The 12,287-nt window shown below is 35.5% G+C and overlaps 1 protein-coding gene across 2 annotated transcripts in view; it reads left to right on the top strand.

The window, feature by feature from the left end:
- Positions 1–2,354: 2,354 nt before the first annotated feature.
- Positions 2,355–12,287, top strand: part of LOC129222851 (6-phosphofructo-2-kinase/fructose-2,6-bisphosphatase-like) — a 141,390-nt gene continuing 131,457 nt past the window's right edge. For both annotated transcript variants that reach the window (XR_008580620.1, XM_054857405.1), the window contains exon 1: positions 2,355–3,030. Coding sequence is in view for 1 of the 2 variants with exons in the window: in XM_054857405.1 (XP_054713380.1) it covers positions 2,979–3,030 (52 nt within the window). In the remaining variant the exon portion in view is untranslated. The remainder of the gene's footprint in view (positions 3,031–12,287) is intronic.

Genomic DNA, 12,287 nt, shown 5'->3' with positions numbered 1-12,287 from the left:
CTTCGGCCTCTGCAATGCACCAGCTACGTTCGAGCGTCTTATGGAGACAGTGTTAAGAGGACTTTCCTACGAATCCTGTCTGGTCTACTTAGACGATATCATCATCGTGGGACGCAGTTTCGAAGAACATCTGGCAAATCTTAGGAAGGTGCTGCAAAAGCTTAAGGAAGCCAATCTGAAGTTAAGCCCGTCCAAATGTAATTTGTTCCGCCGGGAAGTGAACTACCTTGGTCACATCATCTCTTCTGAAGGTGTACCAATTTTGGAGTTCATGGAAAGTGACAGTCGGCGCCCTAGCTGGCAGCACGTTTCCATCTTTAGTCCTGCAACAATAAGATACTGGGCTTTATGGAATTCACTCCATTTACGGAACGGCGTACTGTACCGAAAATGGGAATCTGATGACGGCAAAACGTCTAGGTGGCAGTTACTACTTTCCCGATCAAGGATTTCAGATGTTCTGAAAGAAATACATAGTAGTGCGACTGGAGGACATTTTGGTGTCTTGAAAACCCTTAATAAAGTTCGGGAGCGCTTCTTCTGGAGCAAGGCGAAGGATGATGTGGAGAAGTGGTGCCATTCTTGTGACGCCTGTGCTGCTCGTAAAGGACCGAAGAAGAGAAGCAGAGGGAAGCTACATCTGTACAACGTTGGAGCTCCTTTCGAACGAATTGGGATCGACATCCTGGGTCCTCTACCAAGAACTGCTGACGGGAACAAATACGTTCTTGTTTCCATCGACTATTTCACGAAATGGCCCGAAGCGAATCCCATTCCAGATCAAGAGGCTACCACCGTAGCAGAGACTCTGGTTCAACATTGGATCTCGAGATACGGAACACCTTTGCAGATTCATTCCGATCAAGGGAGGAATTTCATCTCTGCTGTGTTTAAGGGCCTATGTCAAATTTTCGGAATTGAGAAAACTAGGACAACACCACTACACCCACAATCGGACGGCATGGTGGAGAGATTTAACCGCACAATCCTGAACAATCTCTCGCTTATGGTCTCCAGAAATCAACAGGATTGGGACAAGAAGCTACCTTTGTTCCTGCTGGCCTACCGCAGTGCTGTCCACGAGACTACCGGATATGCCCCATCTCAGATGCTCTTCGGACGAGAGCTTCGGCTACCTTGTGATCTCGTCTTCGGTCGTCCTCCGGATGCGCCTTCATCGCCTGAGGAATACGAATACATCCAGGATCTCCAGGCCCGGTTGGAAGACGTTCATAACTTCGCACGAGAGCGAATCAATATCGTGGCGGAGAAGATGAAGACCCGATACGACACAAGGTCTACTGGACATGAATTCAACGAAGGCGACAAGGTTTGGTTATGGAATCCCATCCGACGGAAAGGTCTTTCACCCAAATTGCAGTCGCATTGGGATGGACCCTACAAAGTCGTTAACCGACTAAATGACGTCGTAGTGAGGATCCAAAAATCACCTAATGCAAAACCTAGGGTTGTACATTATGATCGGTTAGCCCCATACTATGGCCATAGTTCATGAGTATTACGTAAACAACCATGGTTGATAACATAAAAGTTGTAGATAATTTTTGCTTTTAATGTTTAGTAATATTTCTTGTTATTATTGTGTTTTCTGTATCTGTTAGTTATTAATTAATGTGTATATTTGTAAACTTGTGATAGAAGTTTGGCACCCTTTCTGGGGATTGTACTGCCTGGGACGTGCAGTCCTTAGGAAGGGGCAATGTTACAAATTCTGTAAATAGTAATTATTGTAGGAACGTAACCTGTAAATAGTTTCCCGTAATGAATATACAACCCCTTTTTCATTCGGCTAAAGTATACGACCCCTATTTTCTTTCTTTTCATTGATAATGGTCTACTACTTTACAGAAGCGTGTGGAATATTTGAGAAATTTCTTTTCGGTGTATTTAAGCCGTTAGCGATGGATAAACAGTTAGTTTCGATTGATATTTCGAACTGAGAAGATTTTTGCTCTGTTTATAGCGAGGCATTTCGCTGTGTTGTTTTCGTATTTGGAAGTAAATACGTGTGTAAACGTTGAGTTTACGGTGTTGTGTGATAATTTCTTAATTGCTGATGAATAATTTAGCAGTTGTTGAAGATCTTTCCTGTACATAGTGTAAATAAATTTCCTGTGTCAAGAACTGTGTTTTCATTTCAAGAAAGTGGAAGTCGCACCGAATCCGTTACAATACATACACATACGCATACCTTACAGACACACACACACATACCCACATACACATATACACACGCACACACATACACCCATGTCTGCACACAGACACAAACACACGCCTACACACACACACACACGCCTGCACACAGACACAAACACACACCTACACACACACATACCCACGCACACACATACACATATATACACACACATACCCACATAAACACTCATGCCTGCACACAGACACAAACATACACGCCTACATACACACACACACACATGCCTGCTAACACGCAAAAAAACTCGTGATTGCGATGACAGCTTTTCAAAAATTTAAACTTAAAAAAATCGGATTTTTGAATTGCCGCTGTCGAGCGCGAAAGCTTTACGCAGGTCAGCTCGTCATTATTATTACTTTTTCTTTTTTTAATCTTATCAGTTTTCCTTTACTATTCATGAATTCTCAACTAAGAGGTATGCAAGGTATTAACGTTGGAAACTCTGAGCATCACAATACAAAAGCAAACCCATAGAAGAACTGCGTTTCAGTGTTTACCTTTGCGAGTCTCTCGCCGACGATCGAATCTCAGAACAATATCCGGTCACATGATTGGCTCTTGCGAGCACAAGGAGCAATGGAACAGCATCCCGGGTTTCTGACGCAACCGCTTCTCCTCTAGGCCGGCATTTTCATCTCATTCGCGTGTAGAATTCCGTCTGGTCCAGTCACTTGTTCCCCTTTTTTCGTTGCAATTAGAACGTCACGCAAGCAGCAAGGTGTTCGCGAGTACTAGAGCGATGTCTCCTGGTATTGGGTCTGGCACTCGAACAAAACCGTTTCCAGTTCGAGGTAAGGTTGTTTTTTTTTTCTTCTCCCTTCTGTTTTTCTTTCCTCAAGGCTGCGAAAGAGTTGAAATATATTTTTAGAATTTTTGCTCTGCAATTTAAATGCATATTTTCCCAGAGTGACACATAGTAGAGTGTTAGCACATAGAGTGTTTGCACTAAATCTGGGAAGAGAAACATTGTGTTCACTTTTTAAAGTGTTCTAATGAGCAATGGTGCTTTTGAAAGCAGTTCAAATATTCGTTTGCCAAAGTGATACATTATGTTGTGAGATTTTTCACCGAAACGAAGAACGAAAAGCATTCTGTAAAGTATTTTATGCGCAACAAATTTATTTTAGAAATTTATTTTCTAAACAGAAAATTACTCTTTTAAGTTGTGTGCACTTAAAAATTATGAATTGTTCAAATCATGAATGAAAGTACAAATGAACAAGGTCTAATGTATTCACAGAAAAAACTCTATCGATTTTGTCCAAAAAAAAAATCAGAATTTCGTTCCAAATAATGCTTTTATGGCTTCTTTTGTTATCTTATACCTGTCCAATATTGCTCTTTGTTAGTTTCCTTCCCTTCCATTCAAATAACAAAACTTGTCCAAACGTTAATGAATCATTTGGCATATTCTTTATGATTTGATGCTTTTGATTCAGCTGTATCTTCATTTCTTTTATAACTGTCCTCAGTCTGTTGACCTTGAAGTGAAATCTCCTTCGATTTGTTGAAGTACTTACTAGATTCAATAACATAACTTTTTACGGGGTTCAAATAGTGCATATTTTGTGTGTCAGGATGAGAATGGATATTACTCCATCTTTTTGAAAGATGATCTTTGAGTTTACTGATGTCTTCGTAGTACGTTTAACAAATAAAACAATGTTCTCAGCAATCCTTTCCTGTGACTTGTTTCAACAAATCTGAAAGCAGTTTCAACATTGTACTGTTCCAATATAAATTTCAAGTTTGTAAGCAAATGTTTTTGCTTGAATTGGCTTGTCATATCACTAACATGTCATACTAAAATGATTTTCACATGTTTAGGAATTTTTAAGCGTAGTTTTCATGATTTTCATCACATAAAATAAAAGAAATAAAATCACCAAACATTTTTTTAAAACTTTAAGCAAAAATTTATTTTTGAAATAAAAGCACTTATAATTTTTGTTCAAATATTACTTAATAATTCAAATGTGACTACTAACTTTAAACAATAGTTTGTTTTATACTTACATTCTTAAATATTACCCTGTATCAGTTTATAGATAAATGTCCTACCGTTACCGTATTTTTTTGTCCTTCCGTTACCAATAAAAACTATATAAATTAAATATCTATTAATATTTAACTATGCCTCCTTAACAAGGGACAAAACTCTTCTTTGCATTAAAAAAAAATTAGTTTCTATACCCCATAGGTTCTTGGTGAGCTAATTAAGATGTAGAATTTCGATAACGGAAGCAGGGTCACGCCGCGCCGTCCCTATGTGCAAGGTCGTGCGTAGCATAACGGCGCCAGAGTCAAAAGGACGACGAGGTCTACCAACCAAAAATGATCCAAATGAGAGGGGAAAATCTCCAACCAAAATATAAAATTGAACGTTTCATTGTATCTAATGATGGTTACGGTGAAATTATACTGCTCACTGAAACAAGGAATTCGTCTCGCTGACCATCTAAAAGAAAAAATGATTGCGTTCTTGTGTCTATACATGCTATTTAAAAGCGCAGTCCTTTACACTGAAATCACGTGATGCTAATTAATGCACACATTAGCATTTTTCTTCCTGAAATGTAAAGCTGTGAATGCTATTTCGGAAAGTCTATAATAGTACACAAGGTTCAGCGTACGAGGCGCAAGAAATTTGCCTCCATTTTGGTTCTTACGATGAATATATGTTGTATTAAAATTTGTGCAATATGCCTTTTTGTGACTTTTAACTATTGTTCGTGGTAATTCAACTGCTTCATGCTATCACACGTTTAAAAAAAATACGATAAGCAGATTTGCGTATTATATTTAGTTGTGCGTAATACTTATTATACTGCAGACAATAAATTAGGTTAAATTTCGAGCCTCGAAAAGTAACGACTTGACCGTAGTTACTCGATTCTCCCCCTATCCCTTTTCTTAAACTATTTGTGTATTAAATTTAAAAAATCGCTTTGGACAATGTATTTGTTTTAGATATTGAATTCAATGTCTTTTTGCCGATACCTCAGTGTTTCAGAATAATTGTTTTTTTTTTTTTTTTTGGAAAGGATTTCAGATTTTAAGGTGGACTATCTCTTCATTATCATACTTTTGGGGTGGTTGAGGGACTCTACAGCATTTTTTCAAAAATGAAGTACTAAAAGTGTTTTTAAGACAATTTTTGATGAATTTAAGGTGCTCTCAACCGGAAATGTTTCGGAATTGAAGTCTTATAAACGCAATTGCATCTTTGATGACACTAGGGAAAAGGGGATGAGGTTCGTAACTCTCCACTCCCAAATGTTTTTAAATTGTGGCTCTAGAAGCGGAATTTTATCATCATGGTGTTAGGTAGAGAAGAGGCTTGCAATATTTTGCAAAACTGAGTCTTAGAAACGCGATTTTAAACCACCTTTGGTGAAGTTAGAGGAACGAATGAAGTGCAAGCAGTTCCCTCTGCTAATTTTTCATAACTGCAGTTCCAGTAAAGCAACTTTAATTGATGTTCGATGATGTTAGAGAGAGTGATGAGGATTCGGAGACTCATCAGTAATTTTTCTAAAATTGAAGTTCTAAAAACGCAATTTCGCCTCTTCCTTGAAGAATTCTTAGATCCGCCCTTGATTATACTTCAATTTAAATATATAATCAAAACCTTTTTTCGTTATATTCGGACAAGCATAAAAGTTTAACTATTTATTAATTAGAGATTAGAGAGGTGTTTAGAGCGGCGTTAACTTTGATACTTAAAATATTGTAAGGAGCAATTCCTCGAGATAGGAAGTAAAAATATACACTATATTCCAAAACAAAGTATTTACACATTAGTTTTTTTAATAAATCTAATGTGAAACGTATTTTTTTATTGAGCAATCACGATTGCTTATTGTTCTCACTTGACTGTTTTTGGCGTCTTTTGATTTTTCCCACCGCCACCCTCCGCACCATCACCGTCGACGGGCTCCTCACGATGCTGCTCCTATAGCGAAAGCCGTCTCCAGGTTGCATCCATGTCCTACACACACGCGCATACATACATAACTACACGCACGCACGCACACACACACAAACACATACATACACATACACACACCTACACACACATACACCTACACACAAACACATACACACACGCATACATACAGACACTCACATATACACACACAAAAACATACACACATACACACAACTACCCACACATTCATGCCTGCACACAGACACAAACACACATGCCTACACACACATACACATAACCCCTACACACAAACACATACCCCCCAAAACAAACACACACGCCACATACACACACTCGTGATTGCGAAAAACATAATTTGAATTCAAGATGTCAAAATTCAAATTAATTTTTATTATATTTGTCCTCACTCCAGGTGCAAACTAAATTTTGCTCGAACGGCACAGCATAAAGGCTCAAAAGACATATGCACGATGGCACCGATCAGGTTTGGCGTGGGCCTGAAGCGGAATTACATCAAATTGTCACCTCAGTAATGGACCTATTTCACGGTTAAAATAAAAGAAATTTGAAATTACTTACCAAAAAGCTTACCTAGACATTTAAAAGATAAAAGGGTACCTAAATATTGTTTGTTGATAATAAGTTTATTCAAATTACAGTATGTAACAAAACAGAGATTTTTTGCTCTGTAAAAACATAAAGAGAAAACTTGATTTTGTGCTTGATTTTCTGAAAGTCATCAAACTATTTGAGAAAAACAGGTTAAGATTTAAACGTTACTTTTAAATGGTTTTTGTTGACACGGGAAAACGCAAAAAGGAATGAAAATTACTAAACGAAGAATTACAAGCATAGCATATACTGACATCTTGGCTGCGAAATGCCTTTTTCTTCTTCTTCTTTTTTTCCCCTTTTCATTTTTTTTTTTTTTTTTTCGATGTCATAAAAACTCTTGAACATGTGAAGTATTAGGGTGCAAACCGCAAATTCATACTACAATTTGTTGGTTTTCTATGATTTTTTTTAAATGTGTCAAGGACTTTTCGAACACCCTGTACAACCAGGTGAAGAAAAAAAGAAATAAGCAAGTCTAGTTTCATCAAGTAGTTCCGTCCCAACAAGCTTACTTTCCCATAAGCCAAAATCGATTTTCATGCATTAGATCATTTTAATCTTTCCCTTCTCTTCTTTCATTCTTTGATTTCTGCAAGAAAGTATAGGCTAAAAAGGGAAAAAATGCCCAAGAAAAACTTTTATATTTATGCCTCAACGTTTTCTATAGCTCATAGCGTCCACTCATGTGACAGTCACTTCAAAAATATAATAAGCAATTACATTGAATCTGGTAGTATTTTTCAAAGGTAAAAATTGTTTTACTCATGTGCTTGAACGGTCATTTTGAATTCTACAGTCAACAAACAAGGTGTGAGTTTTATTCTCTCTCTCTTTCGCTCTTTTTTGTTTGCTTGTTTTCTGACAGTTAATTTGAACTGTTGAATTGTTATATTTTTTGCCCTTTTCTTCCCTTGCTTTCTACAAGAATTTCTCAAATTTAAAACAGAAGTAGAATTAGAAACAAAGTAGGAAAAAAAAAAAAAAACAGCACCTCCTAAAAAGGAGTTCTTGGACTCAAAAAGATTCAAAAGTACTCCTGCAGCTACCTGTATCTATAGTTTTCCATTTTCTTTTGAAGCTTTTCAGTCTTTGTTTTACTCGTAATTTTGAACTTGACATTTTACTTTCAAGCATTCCTTTTCGTTAATTCATAGTAAGTGGCGACTAATCTAATGCTGGTCTACCTTGCAGACTACTTTTGAGTTCTTTAATCTCCATCGCTGACTACTAAAAAAATTTAGCTCCCGGGAACATGATTATGACAGTATTATTTTCTGACAGTATTAATTTTGAGAACCTTCTCATACTCGCTGTAATAAAACTACATTTTGTTCTTTTATTGACAGCGTATGATCCTCATATCATTCTATGTCATATGATGAGTTGATTAAATGGAACAATTAGTAAAACCCGGAAAAGACGGATGAAGTCCCTAGTCATCGTGGTGGTAGAGAAAAGTTGGCAAATGTGACCCTACTGCGTTGTCAACATAGCCTCATCTCATTTGGCAGCACGCCTTGTTATTTGTAGCCTTGACAATCAACTCGTGGTGCTCATGCGAGCAGAGAAAGGGAAAGAACAAGTGGAAAAATATTATACAAAAAGTAATTCATTCATTCAAGATGCGGAAAATGACGTTTTTTTTAATCTATGGAGGAGAATATTTTTGAAAATGGAATCCCTAATGATGATGACGGTGTTTTGTTTATGAGTTACTACTTTACTTTTGTTTTCCAATGTAAAGGAAAAGGTATTTCAAAAATTTTTTAAGGAGTTGTATTTGTGTATGAATTTGCAAACCTTCATGGGCATAAAAGACTATGAAGAAAACGTTACTTGATTTTTATAAATAAAAATTAGCCTACGGAAAAACTATTCAGGGGTTCCCCAACTTTTCCGATTCGCGGTACCCTTTGAAGAATTAGAATTTTCCTATGGTACCCTAGTATTTCCCTATTGTATACATACACTATATGACCAAAACTATTGGGACACTTTCAAAAATTCATATTTTTACGGATTGCTCGAAAAAAAAAAGACCAATTTCTGTTTTTTTTTTTTTTTTTGGACATAAAAAGTATACTCTAGCTGTCATTTTACAATAACAAATATTTCTTCTATTCATTTAGGGGACCAGCAATAAACTGAGGAAACAAAAAAAGGTTTTTTTTTAATCATTTTTCTTTGTAAATAGCTGGGAATAAGTTATAAATTTCAGAAATAAGTTAAAAATCTACCAAAAAATTTTTTTTATATTTTCGTGAAAGTATCTCTTATACCTACTGAGATATAAACATTTCTTTCAAAAATTAAAATTGTTTCTGAAGGTCGCGCAGAGTTTTTCGTCAAACGTTACTAAACTTTCAGGATATCTGACAGCATATTAGAGAAACATGATAATAAAATTTGAAGTTAAAATATTGAAAATTTAATGAAACATGAATGTTTAAAGCAATTAATTTTTCGCTGCGTATGCGCGAAAGATTGCAATTTATAACGTTTATAATCCAAAGCTCAAGTATATCTTACAATTCATAAAAAAAACTCCACCTCAGTATCTTTAAAATCAAAAAAGAAATCAGCAATCTAATGAGCCGAATTTCTATTATTCTTGCATAGGCGACAAATGGTAAGGGGTCGTTCGCCAACTGGCAACACTTTTCTGCTATCTTTGCAGAGTAATTCATGATAAAAACGGATTATTTGCGAACGATCCCTCATGATTCGTTGTCTAGCCAAGAATCATTAGAATTTGGCTCATTAGATCGCTGATAACTTTTTAGTTTTTAAAGATATCAAGATGGAATTTTTTTATGAGACGTAGGATATATCTGGGCTTCCGATTATGAAGGTTATGTTTTGCTATCTTTCGCGCATGCGCAGGGAAAAATTAATTGTTTTAACGTTCATTTTTCTTTAACGTTCATATTTCATTAAAATTTTAATATTTTAACTTCAAATTTTATTATTATGTTTCTCTAATATGCTGTCAAATATTCTGAAAGTTCAGTAACGTTTGACGAAAAACTCTGCGTGATATGAGCCGAAAACCTTCAACAGTTGACGCTAGCAAGACACAAGCTATTATGCAGCTTGAGGATTTTGTGTTTTCCAGGGAGGAGGTTCTATTTCATTTGAAAACATTAAAGCAACTAAAGTTCCAGGAACAGATAATATTTATCCAAAAATTTTAGTGGAATGTGCAGAGGAATTAGTGGATGTTTTTTTTTAAATATTTTCAATGCTTCTTATAACTCAGGGACAGAGCCAGAGGACTGGAAACTGGCTAACATAACGCCGCTCTTCAAGAAAGGGTCTAAAGGTATTGCTGGGAATTATAGACCTGTAAGATTTTCGAAACTTTGATCAAAATTAATATTATGAATTTCTTAGAGACTAATAGTCTGTTGACTAGTTTGCAGTATGGGTTCAGGAAAGGTAAATCGTGTGCTACTAATTTATTGCATTTCTACGACAAGGTTACCTTGCTACCTTGGCTTTAGATAACAAAAAGTGTGTGGATGTTGTTTATATTGATTTTCAAAAAGCTTTTGATAAGGTACTGCATGTTGCTCTTCTCAGCAAATTAGCTGACATAGGAATAGGAGGAAAAAATTTTCTTTGGGTTAGAAATTGGTTGACTGGAGGGAAACAAAGAGTAGTTGTGAGGGGAAATCATTCTAAATGGAGTGATGTTTTAAGCGGAGTTCCTCAGGGTTCAGTTTTAGGGCCTCTCGTGTTTATTATTTTTATGAATGACATCAATGAGAATATTTCTGGAAGCATGAGTTGTTTTGCTGATGATGTAAAAGGTATGGGGATTGTAGAAAATGAAGAACAGGTAAAACAGCTTCAAGAGGATTTAGATTATACAGTAGACGCCGCTTAATATGATCACTTTGGGACATATATAATTTGATAACAATAACCGAAAGGAATCCCGGCGACATAAAATAATGATTTTTTCAAATTAAGAAACATTTATTTTTGCAACTGCGAATTACAATCACAATGACTCTTTAAAACGCAGTTTTCAATTATAAATTACTTAATTAATAGAATGGGAATATCCGTATTATAAAAGAGAAAATTAAAATATGCAATTTTTAAACGCATAGTAATAAATGAAATAAAATATGACTTCCAATCAAAAAAAGTCTTTCAATGACGTTAATGAATTTTTGCAATGAATTTTTTCATATGCAAACAAAAGGCATCTTAGGGGGAGTCGGTGGTGACTAAAAATGAACTTCCTGTAGTTCCACTAGTAGAAAAAAGTAGTATTGCTATTGAAAACTACAAAATGCTTCACAGAAAGTTAGTCTTGTCAGGATTTGCCTTTGTATTTCTGTTGATTGAGGACTAAAAATGGGAAAAAAATTGAAAGTTTGTGAGTAAGTGATAACAATAAACGAAGACACTGATTACAATATCCGACTTTTTTAAACATGTGTTAATATACTAGTGTTCCGGGACTTAGTGATTTTGATAACATTAAGCGAATGATAACATTAACCGTGATTACATTAAGCGGCTCCCACTGTATTACTAAGTGGGCGGATAAGTGGGGTATGGCAATTAAAGGAAAATAAGCGTACAAGTTATCGTTTACAGGATTCAATCATTAGTCAGACAGAAAATGTTATGGATCTGGGTATCTTAATAAATCAGAACTTCAAGTTTAGTCTACAGTGCAGCATTGCAAGTAACAAAGCCAACAGGATGCTTGGGTATATCAATAGATCTATTTCAAACAAATATAAGAAGGTTCTTCTGCATTTATATAGGAGTTTAGTAAGACCTCATTTGGAGTATGTTGTGCAGTTTTGGTCGCCTTATCTGAGGAAAGATATTTGTGTATTATTGGAAAGGGTTCAAAGAAGAGTAACTAGACTAGTAAGGGGACTTTCAGATTTATTATGATACATACCAGACTTAAATGGCTTAATATGTATAGCCTGGAGCAAAGAAGGATCAGTGACCAGGGGCCAATCCAGGATTTTTTTCTCGCTACCTATTTTTGTGTAAGTTTTTTTTTATCATCAGCACTGTTTTTGTGAAATTTTAGAAAGAGGCATCCTCATTTTTGTAAAAGAGAAGTAGAATAAGTAAAATTTTAGTTTCAAAAGTGTAAATGTCATTTAGTATTATTTTTAACAGGTTTTGTTTTTTTTTTGGGGGGGGGGGGGGAGCTAAAAACCTAAGAAGTACAAAAAATACCATCGTAATTTCAGCTTAATGGGCTATTTACTGTGTACAATATAGGAAATTATGAGAAAAACGGCTTCCCAAAACAGATGTTGAAAGATTGCGATAACATTGCATAAATACACTTTGGCGAGAAACAGCTAAAATTTAGTTAAAATACTACAAAAAGGTTTCTATTTAAGCGATTGTTCATATAAACCTGCTTAGAATTTTATTTTATGAGTAAATTTTGTTTTAAACAGAGAAACAAATTTTATATTTTAAAATGCAAAT

This window comes from Uloborus diversus, chromosome 5 (assembly GCF_026930045.1).
Source record: "Uloborus diversus isolate 005 chromosome 5, Udiv.v.3.1, whole genome shotgun sequence".
Taxonomy (NCBI): Eukaryota; Metazoa; Arthropoda; class Arachnida; order Araneae; family Uloboridae; genus Uloborus; species Uloborus diversus.
This window is presented reverse-complemented; position numbering and strand designations above follow the sequence as displayed.